The 24,860-nt window shown below is 35.6% G+C and overlaps 1 protein-coding gene across 1 annotated transcript in view; it reads right to left on the bottom strand.

Annotated features, from left to right (window-relative positions):
- Positions 1 to 320: 320 nt before the first annotated feature.
- The window catches only part of C2CD5 (C2 calcium dependent domain containing 5), a 116,953-nt gene continuing 92,413 nt past the window's right edge, over positions 321 to 24,860 (bottom strand). The window contains exons 18-29 of the mRNA XM_028144024.2: positions 23,756 to 23,896; positions 21,521 to 21,584; positions 21,063 to 21,124; positions 20,747 to 20,845; positions 19,610 to 19,699; positions 19,011 to 19,098; positions 15,054 to 15,140; positions 5,608 to 5,658; positions 4,644 to 4,745; positions 3,154 to 3,344; positions 2,008 to 2,154; positions 321 to 471 (exon numbers count right to left, since the gene is read on the bottom strand). Of these exons, the coding sequence (XP_027999825.1) occupies positions 340 to 471; positions 2,008 to 2,154; positions 3,154 to 3,344; positions 4,644 to 4,745; positions 5,608 to 5,658; positions 15,054 to 15,140; positions 19,011 to 19,098; positions 19,610 to 19,699; positions 20,747 to 20,845; positions 21,063 to 21,124; positions 21,521 to 21,584; positions 23,756 to 23,896 (1,254 nt within the window). The 3' untranslated portion in view covers positions 321 to 339. The remainder of the gene's footprint in view (positions 472 to 2,007; positions 2,155 to 3,153; positions 3,345 to 4,643; positions 4,746 to 5,607; positions 5,659 to 15,053; positions 15,141 to 19,010; positions 19,099 to 19,609; positions 19,700 to 20,746; positions 20,846 to 21,062; positions 21,125 to 21,520; positions 21,585 to 23,755; positions 23,897 to 24,860) is intronic.

Below are 24,860 nucleotides of genomic sequence, written 5' to 3'. Positions count from 1 at the left end.
CCTGATGATCTTCCCATTTCATTTCGTGAATTATGATTTTACTAAAATCAACATAAATTGCAAATATCGTCCACCTACAGTTCTCTGAGAAACTTAACTTACTCAAGGGTCAAGATTCCATGGGGCCTGTCTGTCTAGGCTTGGCAAACAAAATGTCAAGATTAGAAAATTCTCGTGCTTCCAAGAGATTCTAGACAAATCAAATCTACTCATAATGTATCAGTTCTTTTTGAATGATCTCAGATCAAGTTCAATTTTTTAAGAAGTCTAGGAAGATAATGACAAAACGATGGAGACAGATAAATTTCACGCAGTTGAGCTCTTTCTTTCTAATTTACTTCAGGTTGTAACTTCTCCTCCAGGACATGACGACTGGCAGTTGGCAGTAGGTGGCTGAGATGATACCACTTCTAATTCAGATTCACGGACAAAAACCACTGCATCACCACTTACATTTATAAGACACTGTGCCTATAAGAACAATGGGACATGTTCAGTCACAAACTCCACAAATATGCTCATACTCGTCTGTTACATTAGGGGTACCACATTCATTAGAGAAAAGATAGACATCCCACTAAGAAAATGGGCAAAGAATAAGAAGGCAATTCATAAGAAAGTAAACTCAAAGAAATAATCATTATAGTCATTTAATTTTTAAAGGACTCTAATAATTTTAAGTGAGTTACCTTAACAAAAATGATAAAATAAATTTATTCTAAAATTTAACCTAAGCAATACACTTTGGCCCCCATTAACAGAATCACATTACTTGTTTAAAAACAAAACAAAGCAGTTTGGCCCCATTATGATGTACTTTTCACCAGCATGGCAGTGAGAACCTGATGGCATCACAATCCAAACTAGAGGAGGGCTTTTTAAATAAATATATATATATACATACATACACACACACACACACATATATATATTTCAGAGAGGAATGGAGAGGGAGAAAAAGACAGAAACACCCTCCAATGGAGATCAAGCCCGCAACCCAGGCATGTGCCCTGACTGGGAATCCAACCGTGATCTCCTGATTTATAGCTTGATGCTCAACCACTGAGCCACGCCAGTCGGGAGGCATTTTTAACTCTCCTCAGTCAGCCATCACTGTATTCCAAAGACCCACCAAGAAGATGATGAAAAAAGTAGTAAATTATGCCCTAACCAGTTTGGCTCAGTGGATAGAGCATCGGCCTGCGGACTAAGGGGTTCGATTCCGGTCAAGGGCATGTACCTCGGTTGCGGGCACATTCCCAGTAGGGGGTGTGCAGGAGGCAGCTGATCCATGTTTCTCTCTCATCGATGTTTCTAACTCTCTATCCCTCTCCCTTCCTCTCTGTAAAAAATCAATAAAATATATTTAAAGAAAAAAGTAGCAAATTAGAAGCAAAACTTCTAGAAGTATTTAGGAACAGCTGGTCACCTGGGATGTGAAAACTGCATCTGACCTCTGTATGACCATGGTTATCAATATACTACAGGCCTGGTGCACGAAATCCATGCACTGGGGGTGGGGGGGGGGTTTCCCTTAGCCTGGCCTGTGCCCTCTCGCAGTCTGGGATCCCTCTCACAGTCCGGGACCCCTTGTTCCTTACTGCCCGCCTGTTCGCTGCTCCTTACTGTTCAGCTCGCTGCTCCTTAGTGCTGCTGCGGAGGCAGGAGAGGCTCCTGCCACGGCTGCTGCGCTCACCAACCATGAGCCCGGCTTCTGGTTGAGTGGCACTCCCGCTGAGGGAGCACACTGACCACCAGGGGGAGCTCCAGCATTGAGTGCCTGCCCCCTGGTGGTCAGTGCGCATCATAGTGACCAGTCATTCTGGTCGTTCCACCATAACAGTCGCTTAGGCTTTTATTATAAAGATTCTTTAGAACACGTTCTAAGCATTGAGAATCAAAGAGCTTTATAAAGAGCAAATCTCTTTTGCAGGTGAGGGTGGCAGGTGGGAAGGCCATGGAGGACATTCCCAGGTTCCCGGTCAGAGGTCTTTAACTGCCTCTTACCTGGTTCTTATTTGGGTTCTCCATGAAGACACACTGCTTCATGATGTAGGAGACAACAGCATTCCCTCCTAATGCAGCAACATGAGCTCTCACCATTGCAAACACCTCAGCGACAAAAGCATGGAGAAAACCACTGACTCCTCCTTCCTACATAATAATGCACAGAAAAATAAAATTATGTACTTGTGTAAATAAATGTATATAAAATGTCAAAGAAGAAATATTAAAACATCTTCAATGATCTTAATATAATGGATTATTTTAATGTCCTTTGTGAGGAGATGTTGCATGAATGAACAAAACTTTACTGAACACATATCTATGATAGAGAGTACTCTCATTTTACAGATGATGAAGCTCAAAGAATTTGTAATGTGCCCATGACTAGCTATGATCACATGATTAGTAAATAAATGGCAGAGCAAGAATTCAAATTATTCCTCCATCTTCAACATCTCCCTCTATCAAATTGTTCCCATCCTCCTTCAAGTAAATTAATGATAAATATAAACAATAAAACCTCCCTGCTATCCACATCTCCCCTTCTGAACCATGTTCTAGTCATGTTTACCTTTTATCAGTTTCTCAAAAGTGTCAAGCATTTTCTCTGCCTCAAGGTCTTTACATATACTGCTCCTGAAGGTTCTAAGGATGGTTACCCAATTTTCTACCAGGATAACTCATATCTAGTTCTTTAGGTCCTGGCTGAAATGGAACTTCCTCAGAGATACCTTCCTTAAATCTAAAGTGAGTTCCCCCAGTATGTTTTCTAATGGCCTCTGTTATATTTCTTTATATCACTTATTATCACTAGTGGTTACATAATTATTTGTTTAATGTCCACCATGCTCCAGTTTCACTAGGCTGTAAATTCCATCAGGTCAGGGGCTCCATCTGTTTTGTTCATAAGTCTTATGATAATACTAACTACTGTGTGAAATTTGGTAAGTCTAATCTAGAATCAATCCAGACAGGTTATTGGAAAAAAAGAGAAAAAGATGTGTGTGTTACTTTTGGCAAAAATAAAATAAAATAAAATAAAAATGTATATATAATAATAATAATTGAAACTTGTTTGGTTTTGTCACTAATATCTTCAATCAGAGAAAATTCACAAAAGTAATGAAATAACATCCATAAAATTACCTCACGTAGAGAAGTGGTTTCCCGAATAAAAAACATGTTAATTATCCCAAGATATTTCGTTATTTTTGCTCCAGGAATGAAAGAAAGAGGTGTCATCTTAACAACCCCAACTGTAGAATTTGCACAAGGTGGAGCAGAACGATTCCGGAAATTTCCTTCACTCATTGGACTTGCTTTTTCAACTGTCACAGCTAAAAATTGAAGAAAGAAGAGAAACCACCAAGATCAGATGCTAGTAACTCAATTACTCCCCACGGTTTCCGAGTAAGTGGTGACAACATTCAGCTGTCAGTGAGGCTAAGCCATGTCATGAAAGTCAAGAAATTATCATGCACTGCATGCAATTTAAAGAGAGAGAGAAAGAAAAACATAAGAGAAAATGCTGGAATGGAATTCTTTTGGAAGAAAAATGGCATTCCTGCAAAAGAAAATGTTGATGCGGTGTAGCTATACATACAATGATCGTTATAAAGTGAAGAAAAAGAAAAAGCGGCAGAGCAATTAAAAATTATCTGCTGTGGGAACAAATTATTACAAAGAGTGTGAAAGTTGTTATATTTCCCAGTTTTTTTTCCAACTTTTTCAGATGACTTCATCATTGTCAACTTGTAGATAAACCTTGTTAACTAGTTGTAATAGGTTTATTTTCTAAACCATTTTGATCAAACTCATAATTTTAAAAACTTAGAAATAACTTTGGCTATCTAAAAGTGGATTGTTATAAAATATAAATAATAATAGCTACCACTTATCAAATAACTATTATAAACCAGGCACATATATACATCTAATCCTTACAACAACCCAGCAACCTAGGTTTTATCCCCATTTTCAACATGAGGAAACTGAGGCTCAGAGAAGTTAAATAACTTTCCCAAGGTCACACAGCTATTAAAACGGCACTTCTAAGATTCAAAACCAGATCTAACAGGTTCCATATCCTGTGATCTTTCCTCTAAAACATAGTTCCTTCCCTATTAATGTACTGTAAACTCTGACACTCAAATACATTTACCTCCGAATCTACCAAAACACATGGAGTATAGATAAAGAGCATCTGATGATCTTGATTCTAACAGTGAGATAAGAGTTTACTTTCTCTCTAAAAATACCTCATTCTTTCAGCCCTCTGGATATCACACTTGATAAACTGACACATGCCATATGCTATATAGTACCTTGGGTCCTGGAATAGTATCTCTTCAATAAGAGAGCTGACAATTTCCTTCCACTAGAATATAATATCTATTTACATACTTTTAAGAATACCTTCACAAAAAGTGAAATTTAAAAAAAAATTCTACAGTTAAAATCAACAAACCTAAAGGCCCTTCAATAACTTCTGCTAAATGACCATTAGTCTGCAGCTTTCACACTCCAACACATGATTGATTCACAATGTTATTACTGGGTGGAAAAGTCTAGCCTTCACCACTGGGAAATCAGGGATATGCTTCTCAGATCATAATGTGGTAGAAACATCCGCCTACTTGTCTTAATTGATCCGCGCCTTATGGTCTGAGCTTTCAGTTTAATGAGCTCTATCCAGCTGCTGCATCTGTCTGCAAAGGAACTGTAATCAACTGACGTTGCTGGAAACACAGACAGAAAACAAAAGAAAAAATATGTATGACGTCTCTTACTCGTCATAACACTCCTTCTGATGACGTAATTTAACTGTAATACAGAAAAAGAATGGTCCCTTTCAAGTCAGATAAGAGAGACAGTAAAGAGTCAAGCTTTAGACACTGATTTGTCCAAAACCAATTTCTCAGTTAGCTGGCTGAGCGTTTTTGGTGATGTCATAGTTGTGTGGTCTCTTAGGGAAAACGGAAGTAGGGTTTAACAGAAATATCAGGACCATATACCACATTTTAACTAACTTTGTCCACATTCTTTTTACTTTACAATGTTTTAGCTGTTTATACTTTAGGACTTTAATTTGCAATCCAAACTTTGTGGATAATTGCCTTCCTATGTCTACTTTAAAATCAAAACAAAAAATAATGAGTTAAATGGTGAAGAATAGATGAAAAAAATCACTAGTTGACTTATCTTTTATTAAAATACCTTCTTTCTACCAAGAGTAACAGGAAAGCCAAAGGATCGCTTCTGTCCAATATCTCTTTTCCATGTACATTTATGGCAACAAAGCTTCTCATAACACAGGGGAGGGCGGCAGGTGTGAATCTAATAAGTTCTCCTTTTACTGAACTAAAAAATATATATTAAAAGGCTAAAATTTTATTTTTAGAAACTGGAAAACTATAAAAATGCTTTAAATTTTTAAAATATTAGTTTTATTAATGTTTTTGAGACACATTCTAACTACAATAAAGCCACATTTTGGTGTCTGAATTCCACTGTCCAGTGCATTTTTCCAATGTCTGTATGTTTATGCACCACCACACTAGAATTTCACACCTTGGTGACTATTTGATTAGACGAACTCACCTCTCTGTGCAGCTGGTATACCTGAGTTAGAACTTGCACTCTCCAGGTGTTCTAATAAGACAATATGAACAACATTAGCTTGGATGCTAAGTATAAACCAGTTGCTCTTCTTTGCTGTTTGTAAGTACTCTCTATAAGCCAGAAGAAGAGGAGGAAATCTTTATGGCTTCATTGTAAAAGCAAACCAAATAGAAGTATTTAGATTCCTAATGCAATTTCTACTGACATATGAAAACTAGCTCAGTTAATAAATACCATGCCAAGGAAGACTACTTGTTAGTATAACACAAAAAGAGTTTCAGAAACTTTATAGGCATGAGAAAATATAAACACAGTAACAAATAGAATGAAAGCAGGATGTGAGAAAACTGAGCAGAGAAAAGGGTCAATGAATTGGGAAGAAAATCTGAAATGAAACATGGAAGGGAAATATTTGTGTGGGGAAGAGCCAGTAAGATTAAAAATTACAGACAAGGCAATGACTGATGTCTCACAGACAAACACAAGCTCCTTACTAGCCATAACACTCCCCCTTACCACCAACCCCTTCATTAAAGGACATTACTGTCAGCAAAGTCCTATGGTGGTATCAAGACTTTGTGGAATGAAAAAGTGACTGTTCTCCATAGAAATAACCAGGAATCCCAATCACTTCCTTTCCAGTACCTCATACAAATAACATCCAGAATTTTCTCTGACATTTTATATTTTTATAGATTTTTAAGGTATTGTACAAATTTAAACAGTACTATAAAAATCACCTATTCCTAATGTTCAGGATCTATCCACACTAACACATTTGAATTTTTGTTTCAAAGAATTTTATAATTGAAGGAATAGTGTTGTCATATAGAAATAACCCATAAGAAACACGGAGAATTATTTGGGTCAGCCAGTTGTTTTTTTAATTTATAAACTAATTAAATACATATTTTTGTCTCTGCCTAATGGGTTGATCTTTTGGTACTATTCTTAAGTTAATAAAATTTACACTTTCCAAAAGTAAGATTTGTACAGAACGTTTCTAATAATTGGGTACAATGGAAGTATCTCCCATGCTGCCCTCCTCCCCCATTTTTATAGGTCAAGTGACCACTAGCTAATACTGAGAGTGTACAATGGTTGACATTCCTCTTACAATAGAGAGCTGATAAATAAACAGGGTCACTAAGTGGGGTCCACAAAATGCCTGTGAGGGTGCTAGGCTATGGACATGCCCTAATAATCATGGCCTTAGACTGCAGATCCAGACAGGGAGAGTCCTCTGGACTCCGGATCCCGAGGGGCACTGGAAGCCCAGGAGGAGATGAAATCTACAGGAAGAAGGACAGAGCTGACATCTTGAGGCTGACCAGATCTCTAGGGGACAGCTCAGCACAGCAAGACCCAGTGCTGGGACAGCCGGAGACCTACCCCAGGCTTCCATGTCCCAGGAGGGTCCCATGGTTCTCATATGCCCTTGGTGAGCATAGAATTATAGAAAATTAGGAATTCTGTGAAAGTTTTTAAAATGTAGGGGCAGGGGAGGAAGCTAAAAAAAAAAAAAGTGAAAATCACTGAAGTGAAATTATCTCTGTACCTCAATATTATCTGGGTAATATGGGATTCCCCAATAGCAACTATATATGTTAGAGGCAAATGTCCACAAAAAGAGTTTAAATGTAAAAAGTGTCTGTTCCCTCCCAGCCAGTGTGGCTCAGCAGTTGAGCATCTATCCCAGGAACCAAGAGGTCACAGTTTGATTCGCAGACAGGGCATATGCCCAGGTTGCAGGCTCGATCCCCAGTACAGGTGTGCAGGAAGGAGGCAAGCAGTGATGGTGTTTCTCTGTCATCTATGTTTCTATCTATCCCTCTCCCTTCCTCTCTCTCTAAAAATCAATAAAAACACATTTTTTTTTAAAAAAGAACTTTGTCTTAAAAAGAAAAAAAAAGTATCTGTTCCCATCTCTAAGTTTAGCAAGTGAAAAGAAAACACAAAGGTACACAATGATGTGTATAATATTTGTGTTTTTAAAAAAGAAAAATATAAAATGTATTTGCAAAGACAGATAATAAGCTATTAAGAGCAGTTGCCTCAGCCCTCACCGGTTTGGCTCAGTGGATCGAGTGTTGACCTGCGGAGTGAAGGGTCCCAGGTTCGATTCCGGTCAGGGGCACATGCCCAGGTTGTGGGCTCAATCCCTGGTAAAGGGTGTGCAGAAGGCAGCTGATCAATGATTCTCTCTCATCACTTATGTTTCTGTCTCTCTCTCCCTCTCCCTTCCTCTCTGAAATAAAAAGAAAGAAAAAAGAAAGAAAGAAACAACTAGAGAACAAGACCAGAGCAGAGCATCAAACTCTCTCACGGATGTTTCTCCCTCTCTCTCTCTAAAATCAATAAAAAAAATATATTTTTTTAAAAAGAGTAGTTGTCTTGCCTGTGCTGTGTGGTTCAGTGGTTGAGCATTGACCCATGAACCAGAAGTCACAGTTCAATCCCCAGATAGGGCACATGCCCGGGTTTCTGAGCTCAATCCCCAGAAGGGGGCATGCAGGAGGCAACCAGTCCATAATGTTTCTCTCTCATCAATGTTTCTATCCCTCTTTCCCTCTCCCTTCCTCTCTCTGAAATCAATAAAAACATGTTTAAAGAGTAGTAGTTGCCTCTTGGGAAGGGAAATGAAGGGAGATGAATGCTTTATTGGACTATATAATTTTTTTGGTAGGATTTGAACTTTCCACCATGTGCATTTACTACTTTTCCCATCAAATTTTACAAAGGATAGGGAAGAGGAAAAATAAAAGCAAAGGAAAATATTTATTCCTGGCCCTCAAATATGAATGCGTTTGAATTAAAATCTGGGAAAAAAATCAGTTTTAAAATTGGAGACATTCTTAAGGGAAAGGGCGAGAGAAAAGATTTATCTCACTTAAGAAGAGCAGGTTCATCTATTAATATGCTAGCTATGACCTTAATTTTTTCTCTCCGAGAAAAGGCCCAGGGTGAGCTGGTCCTGGCAGCACCTTGCACTGGTTTGACTACTTCAAATATCGGGCTCTCTGTCACACTGCTCCTTCTGATTACAACTTGCGTTCCCAGGCAACAGGCTTTTCAGAAGAGAAGGTACTACATATATAAGCTGTCTGGCTCATTGACAAACTAGTAATTTTGATTAAAAAGAAATCTTATTAAAGTCATTTGGGCTTTGTTGAGGGCTAATGCTTAGTGTGGGCCATTTGTGTATCTATGTGAAAGAGTTTGAGACAAACACTTATGTTAGGTCCCCATTCTAGCTGTAAAGAGAGTCTCAATCAAGCCACATGGCAGCCTACTTCTCTTACGATTTCCTTTCCCACTGAATACAAGAAAAAGATTATTTTGTTTTAAAAAGCACTAGTAAGTGATAACCCTATTATCCCCAAATAATCAACCCTAGAAAGTTAGCCTGGCACACACACAGCACATATGGCTTTCTTATTCTCTTAGTACATTCTAGCAATATTTAACAAGCCCTAATGGTGTGGGGAGGGGGACTAACCTAAGTAAAAGCAGTTTAGTGAAAATGAGCAAAATGATGACAAAGAAAAAAATGTGGCAAGAATTCTTCCTCCCTCAATTATACATGTTCCAATGCCTCTAAAGGTTGAGGCTTCCTTATTTTCCTAATTAATCTGTCATACCAATGACAAAGGTGTTGATTAACTATGATAAAGTTCTATACTGACCACTAACTCACTTTGTATCATTAGAATTCACAAAATATCTTTGCTCTTAATAATTAAAAAATATTTGAGACAATCTTACATGGTCAACCTAAGAAAATTACTAAAACTGAAAAAATTCCTGCAAATTATGAAAAAGTTCTCTGGCAGATTAGGCATTTCCATCAATCTATAATGCACTGATTAGCTAAGTCATATAACTATAAAATCTGGATTAATAACCAAGTTAGATAAAGGATGTATATGAACATTCAGCATAAACTTTGTCCATAATTATATTCAAATACTGGTGGATTGGTAATAAAATAGCCATATTATAGTTAAAAATTATTAAGGCATAGGAAAGATAGAACTTCAATTTGGACAGTCCATAAGGAAAAAATTTCAATTATAAAGGTAATACATACGCTAGAGCAGTGGTCAGCAAACTCATTAGTCAACAGAGCCAAATATCAACAGTACAACAACTGAAATTTCTTTTGAGAGCTGAAAACCGACTTCTGCGCATGGGCCACGAAGTTTCAATCGCACTGTACGTGCGCACCCACACGTGGTATTTTGTGGAAGAGCCACACTCAAGGGGCCAAAGAACCGCATGTGGCTCGCGAGCTGCAGTTTGCTGACCACTGCGCTAGAGGACAAAGACTATTAAGTAGCTTCCCTACCTGGGTCGTTAAAGCTTCCAGCTTTAGGATGTACAACATCCTAAACCACTTGTGCTTTTCCTTCAATCACCCTTTATTGTTTTCCTGCCTCCGTTACCAGGTACCCACTCCTCCTTATATCGTCTCTTCCAAATAATCCCTGTTTTCCATCAGTAACTCAATTCAGTTTTTCTTTGCTTTTTTTTTACTTCCTACTCCAGCTTTTACTGTCCTCAAGCTACCTTAAAGAAGCTAAAATTCCTTAACCCTACTTCTCCGTCGATTCTTTTCTTCCTTCCTTCCATTTTGTGGGTAAGTTTTCCACACACTTTTCTCTCTTTAGTTTCTATTTTCCTCTCATTCTCCTTTCCCTCAGTATCTCTCCCTTTCAAAATCTCCTGTGGATTGTCGTGGTCATCAATAACATGGAGAACTTTCTATTGTTAATACCATTTGGTCATTAGGACAAAATATATTTTAAAGAGAGAGAGAAAAAAAACAGGCATGCAATGAGTTGTTAATATATAAAGATATTAAGTTAGTATAATGAATTATTTAGACTTGTAAGAATTCAGAACTGTTAGTTGGCAGGGGAAAAAAAAGCTAACTTTAAAGGTTTCATAGATTTATATTTCTAATAGCTAGTTTAAAATAATGTGAGGGAAGTCATTAAATTTAAAAAGTTAAGATATCTTTTAAAATCAAATTTGATTTAACAAAAAGAAAAACTAATTCTTATAAACCTACAATAAAAGATTAAAAAAAAAAAACTTCTGATGTGGATACCTAATTATGGAGTACAACATATTTAATGAATAAGCCAACTTGTTTTCTTTTATATTGAAACCCAGATTTTGGCCTATGCTTGTCACATTAGTCAGCAGCTGCTTAATGAAAAGAGTAATCTTGGCAGCATATAGCTTATGCCACTGAGCATGAGGAAATCATGCCAGCATAAAGCAAAATGAAAGCAGGAACAAGGTGGGTATTATAAAAACTTTTCCTCTATACAGTTTTATCCAACAGTATATAAAAACTAGGATCAGTTTAATCAAACCTTTCAAGTCTTAAAACTCTCAAACTTTTAATGAAAATACTATCCTATTATAGATTAGATTTGTAAAGTATTTGAAATTTATTTATAATAGGATAAAATTCATACACTTTTATCATTAATGTAAGTCCTTAAACCCTACAATATGGTATCTAATATCTCAAGATTTATATCTTTAGAAATGCATCTAAATATGCTAATCTTTTATGAAAATTACATGTTTAAAATTCTTGAGATCAACTACAGTTTATGAGAAAAATCTTACTAACTTATTTTTTACTTTCCACGCAAATTATATTCACTCAGATTCCCCATTTTTACTATATTTGATCCCTTTTTTCCTATATATATCATTTTATAAGTCTCTTGAAACTATTTCAAGAAAAACTGAAGTCTAGGTATTAATAGTTAGGAAAAACACTATGAAAGTGGCATAAAAATTCACTATAGCCATCTTTTTTCTGGTAACACAGCTTCACGTGAAAATAATTTATGTCAACGCCACATCATCTATGATCCTCATAGTATTCATCAAAATATTTGGATGACCTTCTTATGACAATGTCCTTTAAGAAATTATTTCAGCTCAGCACCTTTTAATATTTCAAATTTGAAAAATCAAGATAACTAGCAAGGTAACACCAAGCCAACCATAAATTTGAGACATACTTCAAACTATTTTGTTACCTTGAGAAACAAAACCAAATATAACAAAAGATGGAAGAAAAAAATTGAACATGGATGGACAATTCAGGCCCAGGCTTACTCTATACACAGAAATAGGATACATATAATTGAAGCATCTTTTCTTCACATAATATTCACTCATTTCCAATAACATGAAAGGATAAGAAAAGGTTTATCTACAAGTGAAAAGATGGAAGTATTAATAAATATACTGCGCTTAACTTAGCTCTTAAAACTACTCTGTCAACATAAAAGAAAATGAACATTTTAACAAATTATCCTATTTGTAATAGAATCCAAAATTTTCAGAATTAAAAAAAGAAAAGCTCCATCAGCTTAGCTAACTGAACTAACAAAACTATAAAAACTATATATATTTATTTACTTCTTAGTATTAGTAGTTGACTTTTAAGCCTCTGTGGGTTGCATATAGAAAAGTAGAGAAGAGCCCAGCTCATGTAGCTCAGTGGTTGAGCATCGACCCATGAACCAGGAGGTCATGGTTCAATTCCTGATTCCCAGTTAGGGCACATGCCCAGGTTAGGGGCTCGGTCCCCAGTGTGGGGCGTGCAGGAGGCAGCCAATCAATGATTAATTCTCTATCATCATTGATGTTTCTATCTCTCCCTTCCTCTCTGAAATCAATAAAAATATTTTTTAAAAGTAGAAACATTTTTGAACATTTATTCCTAGCACTCTTACCTTGCCCTCTCCTGCCTGTTTCCTCTGAATTGTTATGCTTAATTTTTTCCAGGTATGTTTATTCTCTACTCAAAGCCTTTTCTTCATGTTATAATGCCCAGTTGCTACATTCATGTTATAACACTCTATTATAACATTTTTAGGATCTTTACAAAACTCATCCTATCCTCTAATATTCGAAAATACTTTCTTTAAAATAACTTTTTCAAATATATTTGGTATAGCCCATGTCCTCCTAAAAAGACTTTGAGGGAACAAAGACAATAAATAAGCATGCAACATAAACCACAAACTACAAAACTGTTTACAACAGATACAGAAACTTTTTAGTGCTTACTGATGATTTTGAAATGCAATATTCATGGAAAAGCACATAGGTTTTTCAGTTAAGCACTTAGTATAAAAAGTTTTATACACATTAGTACTGGTTGTGATGATGTTGATCATTATGAACAAGATGATGGTGATGACAATGATAATAAAGGTGAAATGATCTGATTCCATTATTTCCCAACTTTGAAACCCTTTCTTCAAACAAAATCACATGTAGAAAACAGATACGCAAAAACACACTGAATCGGAGCTGCTCTAGTTCAGAGGTAGGGTAGGGGGTCCAGAGACCTAGCCCTCACATCCCCAACCCTTTTCAGCTCCCTCCCTTCCCACCCTGCCTCCTGGGAAGTCATGAGGCACCTCTGAAGAAACACTATGGTTTAAAAATTATTGGTTTAACTAATTAGAAGCTATTTGGAAAATTTTAAGTTCAGTGTGACCATAGGCATAATTTAACTTTTAATTTGTTTTTAATAATGGGAATATGTTAATTGGAAGAACCACAAACTACAGAAACCCAGGGAATTGGAGAATTTAAAAGGCTAGAGGGAACCTTATTCCTTTCACGTTTTACAATGAGGAATTGAGGTTTAAGTTGGCCTCAAGTCTCACACTTCTGAGTAGCAGAACTGAGAAGAGATCCCAGGTCTGTTGCTTTATTACTCCACCCATGGCCCTTCTCTACACTCCTTAAATTGAATTGCAAATATTTTAGGTATTCTTCTTTCCTTATTCTTCAGTTCACACAGTATAATTTACACAAAATATACTAATGACAAGAAATACTAGTTATAATGACCTTTGAAAGGACTGCGGATACTGTGTTATCAACACAGATAAAGCAAACTTAAGAGTTTAAATTTGATCTACAGAACTCAGTAGCTATTAACATGGTAAAATACAGCTAACAGGAACCCCAAGAACACATATATATTCCAATAGATTAGCAATTGATGAAATGTTTTTTGTTAATTCGTTTTTTGTTTTGTTTCTCCCCACCCCCTACCCCCATACCCAGCCCCCCACATTTCAGGGTAAGGATGAATAAAAATGATACCTAAAAGTAGTTTGGAACTAACCCTACATTAAATACACATTTCTGTATAAAGTAGATATTAAAAAAAATCCTGTCTAGTCAGTTCAAGGGAGATTCTTAACAGTTCTACTTTTTATTCTGGAAACTATATTTATTTTATAAAGCTGAACTCAGATTATCTTTGGATTTGATTTTTCCTCTCTATTCTTTCAAGGAAGTTGAAGTATGAAAAAATTCTCCATGGAGTTCTAAATTAGAATTTTAATTTAGACAAAAAGGAAAAAGGACCACAGTTACCATGTCAGAAAGTTCAGAATTTGAAAGTACCTCATCTTTCCAACTTCAAAATAAGAGATGGGATCTACTTATCTATATGGACAGGCTTTGTACTGATTTAGTAAAGATTATTAATATACATGCAATGTGAGTATAAAACTATTCCGTATTACATCTAATTTGGTATCAGATAATATACTTGATAAGTAGAAATCATGAAATAATTTCACTTGTATTATAAAATATAAAAATCAGAAAAGTCAATATGGTTTTTTAAATAACAGATGTACCATTTTTCAGAATAAAACATTTAGGAAAAACACAAACTACATTTATTATATATGTAATGCTATGAAGTAAAGTATAATAATTCTATAAATTTTATAATAAAAATTGCACTGAAATCAGAAGAAAAATGAAAAACTACCATTTTCTCCAAAGAGTGTTAGTTCTAAGTAGATGTACTGTTATTAAGAGATGATCATTTTTTATTTGAAAAAATGGCAGTATCTTGTAAGTACCTAAAAATGTTCCTCAATTGTACCCAAGATACCTAAGAGAGACAAAAACATATTCCTTTCTCACATTACTGCTGCCACCCAAAACCTCTCCAAATACCTCTGGAGATAATAAGTAGTTTGTTGTCATTTTCAAAATGAATATTTTTGTAAGGTTTAATTGTTGCTGAAAAAAATTACCAAACATAATATAAATTTCAAATATATCAAATAAATCAGTATGGTAAATCCAAATCTCTAAAAATAAAACTTTAATACATTTGATATATAAAAATGGAGTCTCATATGAAAAATTAACTTAATAATATGCTGACATTACTTGAGAAATTAAAATGAGAATATTACTTCCCCCCCTTTATGAATATGAACATAACAATGAAAGAATGAAGAGTAAATCTTCATCTCAAGATTCTAAGATTATCTACAATAATGAAGCAAGTAAAAAACACTAGAAACTAGGATTTGGGTTTTCATTTCCCTTATTTAACCAACCTTTAGCTGGTGGAAAAGGATGAGAAGGAAGTGAATCTGAACAGAGTTCCAGTGGAAACTGCAGAAGTTCTTCATTATCTGTAGAGGCTTAGGAAGCAAGAAAAACACTAATTATTTAGTAATAACCTACTATTAATTTTTTTTAAATTAAGAATCTGGTATAATAGATTGTAAGAAAATACTTTGAACATCTATATGCCAACAAAGTGGGCAACCTGGGAGAAACAGACAAACCCTACGTACAACCTGCCAAAACGTAATCAGGAAGAATCAGAAAATGTGAATAGGCCAATAGCAACTAATGAAATTGAAGCGGTAATCAAAAAACTCCCAGCAAACAAAAGCCCTGGACCCGGTAGCTTCACAGGTGAGTTTTACCAAACATTCTAAGACAAATTAACACCTGTCCTCCTCAAACTCTTCCAAAAAATGTAAGAGGAGGGAAGACTTCCAAGCTCTTTGTATGAGGCTAGTATTATCCTAATTCCAAAACCAGATAAAGACACTACAAAGAAAATTATAGGCTAAAATCCCTGATGAATGTGGATGCTAAAATCCTCAACAAAATATGAGCAAATAGGATCCAGCAATACATTAAAAAAAAATCATACGCCATGACCAAGTGGGATCTATTTCAGTAAAGCAAGGATGGTTCAATATTCACAAATCAATAAATGTGATATGCCACATAAACAAAATGAAAGATAAAAATCATATGATCATATCAATAGACACAGAAAAAGCATTAGACAAAATCCAGCACTCATTTTTGATTAAAAACTCTCGGGAAAGTGGGAATAGAGGGATCATAACTCAACATAATAAAGGTCATAAATGACAAACCTACAGCTAACATCATACTCAATGGTCAAAAACTAAAAGCATTTTCCTTAAGATCAGGAGCAAGACAGGGATGTCTGTTTTCACCACTCTTATTCAACGTAATACTGGAGGTCCTAGCCACAGAGATCAGACAGAAAGAAGAAATAAAATGTATCCAAATTAGAAAGGAGGAAGTAAAACTATCATTATTCGCAGATGGCATATATTGCACATAGAAAACCCTAAAAGACTCTACCAAAAGATTGCTATATTTAGTAAGTAACTTTGGCAAAGTAGCAGGATACAAAATTAATACCTGGAAATAGATGGCATTTTTATACACCAATAATGAACTCTCAGAAAGAGAAACTAAAAAAAAAAAAAAAATCCCATTTACCATTGCAACAAAAAATAAGATATCTGGGAATAAACTTAACCAACGAGGTAAAAGTCCTATACTCGGAAAACTATAGAACACTGAAAAAGGAAAGAGAGGAAGATACAAACAAGTGAAAGCATATACCGTGTTCATGAACTGAAGAATTACATCATTAAAATGTCCATACTACCCAATGCCATCTATAGATTCAATGAAATCCCAATTAAAATATCAATGACATATTTCACAGATCTATAACAAATATTCCAAAATTTATACGGAACCAAAAAAAAAAAAACACCCGAACAGCCACAGCAATGTTGAGAAAGAAGAATAACGTAGGAGGAATCACAATACTTGATATCAAACTATACTACAGAACCACTGTAATCAAAACAGCCTGGTACTATGATCTCATATGTGGATTCTAGTGATACGTCTAATAAGGGGTTAAAATAAGCTGATGAACAAAAGAGATCCAGAGTCATAGAAGCATGGAACAGACTGTGGAATCTCAGAGGGAAGGCAGGGAAGGGTGGGTAGGTAGGAGGAGATCAACCAAAGAACTTGTATACATATATGCATAACCCATGGACACAGACAATAGGGTGGTGAAGGCCTGGGCGGGGGATGGAGGCAGCCTAGAAGAGGTCAATGGGAGAGGGGGAAAAGGAGAACATATGTAATACTTGCAACAATAAAGATTTAAAAAAAAAAAACACAAAAAAAACCAGCCTGGTACTGGAACAAAAACAGGCAAATAGACCAATGGAACAGAACAGAGACCCCAGAAATTGACCCACGCCAATATGGTCAATTGGTATTTGACAAAGGAGGCAAGAGCATACAATGGAGTAAAGACAGTCTCTTCAATAAATGGTATTGGGAAAACTGAACAGGTACATGCAAAAAATGAAACTAAACCACCAACTTACACCATACACAAGAATAAACTTAAAATAGATAAAAGATTTAAATGTAAGTCACAAAACCATAAAAATCCTATAAGAAAATATAGGCAGTAAAATCTCATTTAGCAGTATTTTCACTGAGACTTCGCCTAGGATAAGGGAAACAAAGGAAAAAAATTAACAAATGGGACTACATCCAACTAAAAAGCTTCTGCACAGCAAAAGAAACCATTAACAAAATGAAAAGGGAAACTACTGTGTGAGAAAACATATTCACCAATGATACATCTGATAAAGGGTTAACTTCCAAATTATACAAGAACTCATACAACTCAACACCAGGATAATTCAATTAAAAATGGACAAAAGACCTGAATAAACACTTCTACAAAGAGGACATACAGATGGCCAATAAACACATAAAAAAAATGTTCAACATTACTAATCATCAGAGAGATGTAAATTAAAACTACAATGAGGTATCACTTCACACCTGCCAGAATGGCTACCATCAATAAATCAACAAACAAGCGCTGGCAAGGATGATGAGAAAAGGGAACCCTAGTACACTGCTGGTGGGAATGGAAACTGGTGTAGCCACTGTGGAACACAGTGTGGGGTTTCCTCAAGAAATTAAAGGTGAAACTGCCTTTTGACACAGCGATCCACTTATGGGAATATATCCTAAGAATCCTGAAACACCAATCAGGAAGAATGTAAGCATCCCTATGTTCACAGCAGTGTTATCTGGAAATAGCCCAAGTGCCCATCAGTAGATGAAGGGATAAAAAAAGCTGTGGTACATTTACACCATGGAATAATATGCAGCAGTAAAAAAGAAGGATATCTTACCCTTTGAGATAGCATGAATGGACCTGGAGACTACTATGCTAAGCTGAATAAGCCAGGTAGAGAAAGACAAATATCACATGATCTCACTTACATGTGGAATCTGATGAATGAATTAGGTCCAGAGGTATAGATGCATGGAACAGAATAACAGACCTCAGCAGGGTTTGGGAGGTGGGACAGAAAGATATTAACCAAATGGACATAGATAATAGTATGGGGACGGCCTGACATAGGGTGGGCGTTGGGTGGAGAGGGGCAAAAAGGGAGAAAATGGGAGATATCTGCAATACTGTCAAAATATGATGGGTCAGTATGGCTCAATGGTTGAGCGTCAACCCATGGAAGCAGGCCACAGTTCGATTTCTGGTCAGGGCACATGCCCTGGTTGTGGGCTTGATCTCTAGTAGGAGGCATGCAGGAGGTAGCCAAACAATGATTCTCTCATCATTGCTGTTTCTATTTCTCTCTCCCTCTGCCTTCCTCTGTAAAATCAATAAAAAAATATTTTTTAAAAAATACAATAAAAATAAATATGAAAACAAAATCCTACTTTTAACACCTAACAAAACAAAAAAGAATGATACTTTCTACATTTTACTGGGTAAATGACAACTCTGAAAATCTATTGACTACTATGGGACTTTTCCTAAGAAAAACACGTGATGCTTACTACATCAGTAGTTTCTCAAATGCCTTGAGGACCTCCTTAGAGATACTAGGATAGAAACCTCTAAGTTACTGCAGAATTAATATGCTACAATTTAAATCTATAAAAAAACAGTATCTCTATGTAAATACCAGTCCACCACCTTTTCATGTATAAAAAGTATCAAATCAGCCATATGCTTATCCACACCGTTACTTTGATAAGCAAAAAGTGGCAGATTCTCTTCAAGAAACAATTCATTTATTTAATCTATTATCCTCTATATTTTATCACTAAACTATAATGTAGACAAACATGAACTATGATCCCACTCATCATAGATTTACCTCTTTGCAATGACTTTTCAACCTGTGTTTTTGTCGTCTGTAAAGCCTGATTTTTGTCAAAAGTTATTGCAACGGCTGTGACTGTAACCTAGAATCACAGAAACAGTAAGATTAGCAAAATAATCATTGTCAAAATAAGTTTCTTACATTTACTACTCAGTACCATGGAACAACTTACACTAATTGGCTAATTTGCCTTTCCTGGTTAAGATTCTCTGTTATAATTCTGGTTAAAATTCTCAGAGAATTATACATCAGCTCAGATATTCAAACTATAACTAAGCCCAACATGTACACCTAAACATAGATATTCCAGAAAGAGCTCAAGAACTTTGTCTAACAGATGGGGACTGGAGAAATTGCATATAAGTACAAATCCTATTGTATATATGCTGGAGCACAAATGTAATTCCAACTTCAGATAACCAGAGTTCAGGAAAATAAAATATACACAGTATGTTTCATACTAATATGTTTCAAAATATTTTTAAGTAAAACAGCTTTAATTATAGTTATTTAATTATAGCATATTTGTAATATTATAACAGACCAGATAAAAGCTAGAAATCTTCTTTAATAATAGACTGAATCTTAATTACCTGAATTAACTCATCTTCAGGAAGAGATACTGTAAAATTTACATGGCAAAGGCAGCAGGGGATCATAGAGCGTAGTTTAAAATACAGGCTCTATACAATAGAAAATATTAGCAATGTCATTTCTTTTCATTTAAAAATTTACAAAAACTGACATTTTAATGCACATTATGGCAAATGGAAAGTTTAAAGGATTAAAAGAAAGCTGGTCCAATTGTTTTGTTTATCCTTACATAAAGAATCCATCTATAATAATAAAAGTATAATATGCTAATTAGACCAGATGTCCTCCCAGACATTCTTCCTTCTGGACAAAGCCGCCTGGGCAGGGGCCACGGCCAAGGCCCTTGCACAAATTTCGTGCATCGGGCCTTTAGCCTATAATAATAACAGCATAATTTGCAAATTGACCGAACAGCCGATCAGTGGAACGATCGTCCGGATGACCACGTGATGACACCCACTAGCGCCAGGCCAGCCAAGATGGGTGTGATGCAATTGGTTGGGGGCCCGGCCATCGCCCCATGATTGCCCCGCAGAGGCAGGCCCAGACCACCGGCCAACTGGGTAATCAATCGGGGGGCTCCACGATCGCCCCAAAGAGGGAGGCCCAAGCCACCAACTGGCAACTGTGGCGGGTGGGCAGGGCCTCCCTCTGTGGGGGTGATCCATCACGGAGCCCCAGCTGGGTGGGCGGGGCCTCCCTCTGAGGGCAATAGATTGCAGGGCTCCCGGACTGTGAGAGGGCACAGGCCAGGCTGAGGAACCCCTGCCCTCCAGTGCACAAATTTCATGCACTGGGCCTCTAGTTTTTAATATTATGGCAGACAATAAGGTTTAATCATATCTATAAATGTCATAAAAATAATATAAGAAAAATGTATTTTAAATTTACATACACACAATAGATTTTTATGAAGTTTAAAGCTATCAGATAACTTAAAATATATTTCTTTTATAGTATGGTATATTAAGATAGATAGGACTTTAGCATTTTATCTGATGGCAGAGCTAAGTTGATATGTAGATAAATATAATTTAGCCCATAACTGTGTAAGGTATTCCAGACAATATGTACACATTTTCAATTTCATGATTCTTAGGAGTTTTAACTAAAATAGTTAGTCAGAAGGTACCTACCTTGAGCAAATTTTCACAGAGATCATTAAAGTTCTTATTGAGGGCTTGATTAGTCAGGTTAAGGCTGCTTAATCGGATTACTCTTACTGATGTGAACATCTAAATATGGGGAGATATGATAGTATAGCATTTTATTACTTTAACTACTCACTATAACAATAAAACTGCCAATAATGAACAATAATAACTAATGTGTTATGAAAAAGGGTAACATTTTAATTGCAATAAGGAAGTGAAAAAGAAAACATATATTAAGAAGGAACTTGCTAAAATCACTTATGTTGTATTTATTTAAAATTAAAAATGAAAGATTCACCTGTATTTCAGATGTCCAATTATTTATGCCAGGCATAATTTCTGTATTGCAACTATAAAAGCCTGTCAAAATAAATTATAGTTAAAATATGATATTTCATTTATTTTTGTGTTAAGAATAACCTGTTTCAATTATTACATGACATTCTAACTATAATTATTACATGACATTCTAACTATAATAAGAACCATTTATTCTTTTCTAAAATGTTAGACCATCTTAACAAATTACCACTTTTTAAAAAATGTGTAATCTTAAAAGGATTAAAAATCAGTTCACCTAAGTTCTAACATAAATATTTTAAACCTGTTTTCCGCCTCGGAGCAGCAAAGCACATGACAAGGTGTGACACTGATAAAGCCTCTAACATAAAGTTAGTACCATAATAATTATGAACTAAAATACTGATGTGCAAAAAAAAAAAGAGTCTCATCTCAAAGGTAATTTTTTCTGTTTACCTGAAGGAGGAGGAACATCAGTAAGGAGAGAATGTACATCTTCCATAGCATCTGTGTCATCAATCTGAAAATAGAAAGATTTAAACTATTACATAAGTAATAAATATGTAATTGTTTCAATTAAAAAAAAAAATTTTTACTAAATAAAAAACTTAAGAGTCAACAAAGAACCTTTTCCCTAAATTAAAATATAAAACTTGAAAGAAATTCTTTTCAAATATCGGTATATTTCTCTACAGTAATAATTATAAATATTCCCAAGTGAAATAATTTGTAAGTATAATTAGTTTTTTCTTTTAACAAGCCTTTTCTCAATCCTTTAGGAGGGCATGTTTCAAAAGAAGGTACCATAAGCAAAAATTATCTCTAATTGTTTAAATAAATATAGTGCAGCCGAAACCGGTTTGGCTCAGTGGATAGAGCGTCGCCCTGCGGACTCAAGGGTCCCAGGTTCGATTCCGGTCAAGGGCATGTACCTTGGTTGCGGGCACATCCCCAGTAGGGGGTGTGCAAGAGGCAGCTGATCAATGTTTCTCTCTCATCGATGTTTCTAACTCTCTATCCCTCTCTCTTCCTCTCTGTAAAAAATCAATAAAATATATTTTTAAAAATAAATAAATAAATAAATAAATAAATAAAGTGCAATTTAAAATTTGACTAAAGACACGATTGCTTTAAAATAAAATTATGTAGGGATAAATTTAAAGGCACGCCTAAAAATTAAGTATAATCCTATTTTTCTTATATCACTACTTTCCACTGTGAATAATAAAGTGAAACTATGCAACTAACCATATACTGAATTCACCTGTACATCAGGGGTCTAAGTCCTGCCTCACATACTCTGTGCTTCCATTCACATCACCCCTGTGATTTCCAGAACCACCTTCGCTCCCACTTGACCTTAGCTACCTCGGTCATGGCTATACCTCAACACTGTTCCCCAAACCATTCCACACCCAGATTCAAGCATTCTCCAACTGCAATCCCCTATCCTTTGCCCTTTCTCTTACTGAATCTATACCTTGTCCCCCCATCTTCTGCCCACATTTGAAGCACTTCTGTGCATTACTTAGTCAGGATCCCAGGATGAGAAGTATCAATGATGCTCTAGATCAAACTTCAGGTAATGCTAAGACTCACCTGGAGAGTTTGTTAAACAGATTCCTTGGCCCCACCATGAAATTTTCATTTACCAAGTCTGAATTAAGATCCCCAGAATTGGTATTTCTTACAAACTTCCAGAGAGTGCTAACACTACAGGTAGTCACAGCCCACTTTGAGTAGCACTGCTCTAAACAGTACCCTGGATCCTTTTACCTCCTTAACCTGACATATTCTTTACCAACTCCCATTATTTTTCCATTCTCAGACAGTAAAAAAAGATGAGAAAAAAGCACAAATCCATACAGATTGAGTTTTCTACAAATTAACTCTCTTACCTCAGGTTAAGCCTTGTGCATCTCCCACGGCTGACATCCTGATCACACTCTCAGGCACTGTTCTAGACTCTTCAGAACTCCAATCCCATTCCAATACAATTCTACCGTCAGCTTCCTGCTTCACTGAGATCAAGGCACCTGACTTTTTCTTTCAACAGGCACCTTACCAGGACATTTCTGAACATCCTCATTTGTTTTCCTTTCCTTCAATTTCAAAGGCATCTATCTCTTTCAAAGCTAACCATTCTAGAGGGCAGGGGGAGCAAATTTGTGAGAGAGGAGGCTCTCTGAACCTTTTGTACCACATTTATCCTCCAGGAAAGCTAGTTCTGAGTATATTTTTATAATGAAAGTTCAATGATAACTTCTGAATTCAACAAGAAAACACTACATTCAGAATTCACAGTGCCCATATTATTACATGTAAAAATGTTATAATTGTAGTAAAATGTTACAACATATAAAGCAGGGAATTCTAGTAAGTGAAAAAATAGCACATTAATTTCTTATTTAAATTCATTCAAGTTTACAATAAATAGCTCCAAAAGTTAATTTAATTTTATTTCAACCCATACATAAATTTTTCCAGAACCACCTGCATTATTGTTATTGGTCTTCTGGTATTGAACAAAAATATATTACTAAGTTCTGAAATTCTCAGGTTTATTGTAATATTTACATATTATATTTTTTATATTTGTAACAGTTGTAATGATACAAAAGAATCACATCAAGTATGATTGTAAAATTACACATCTAAAAACTTTAAGAAATTACTCCAATGCAATAATACCTCCAAAACAAAAGCATCTTTTTTCCCATGTGAAAGGTCCAATTCTGTAACTTCATCAGAACTTTCTGATTGAGATCTTAAGAGTCTTGAGCGTTGTCGAGGTTCTGGGATAGGTGATCCTATAATCTCTTCAGATATCTCCTAAAAATATATATGTACATATATAATTGCTTTATATTACACAAGACCATAATTTCAGTTTGGTTTTTTTTAATTGAGGTATAATTGACATATAACATTATATTAGTTTCAGGTGTATAACACAATGATTTGATATTTGCATACTTTAGTTTGGTTTTAAACTTTTTTTGTTATTTTTTAATTTATTGATTTTTTACAGAGAGGAAAGGAGAGAGATAGAGAGTTAGAAACAGCAATGAGAGAGAAACATCGATCAGCTGCCTCCTGCACACCTCCTACTGGGGATGTGCCCACAACCCAGGTACATGCCCTTGACCAGAATCGAACCTGGGACCCTTCAGTCCGCAGGCCGACGCTCTATCCACTGAGCCAAACCGGTCAGGGCTGGTTTTAAACTTTTATCATTACAGACAACTACCTTTGGGGGAAGTCTACAAAAAATATTTAAATTGTATATTTAATTATAAACTTCATGACTAACTTTTTATAGGTATGCATATGGATATTTTCTTTAATTGATAACAGCAGACTAATTCAAAAACAGACATGGCAAGGCATTACTGACATCTACTGCAGAGAGAGAAAACTACAATGAGTAGGGAACTGGCAGTCCTTCCAGATTAAATCTATAAGACATTTGTAGAGAAGGTGTTTTCTGCACAGCATTTAAAAGTCCTAACAGTCCACAAAGAATTAAAGATTTGTGCCCCTAAATATGATTCTACTCTTTATATCTTTTCTTATCCAGTGGTAATTTTTCATAGCTCCACACAGTAAAATGAGGAATATAACAGAGGTATGTATGTATACATAGTGCACATATTACACATGTATTTGCTTTACTACTTATTAAGCTAAATAAACTTTGGTAGTTACAATAATGATCTTTTTGAGGTCAGTGTAAGGTGCAATCCCATATGGTTTAATCAGCTTTTTCCTATTACATAGCCAAATATCAGAGCTA

The sequence above is a fragment of the Eptesicus fuscus genome, chromosome 7 (assembly GCF_027574615.1).
Source record: "Eptesicus fuscus isolate TK198812 chromosome 7, DD_ASM_mEF_20220401, whole genome shotgun sequence".
NCBI lineage: Eukaryota > Metazoa > Chordata > Mammalia > Chiroptera > Vespertilionidae > Eptesicus > Eptesicus fuscus.
The sequence above is the reverse complement of the archived record's forward strand: the minus strand, read 5'-3'. Positions and strand labels throughout refer to the sequence as shown.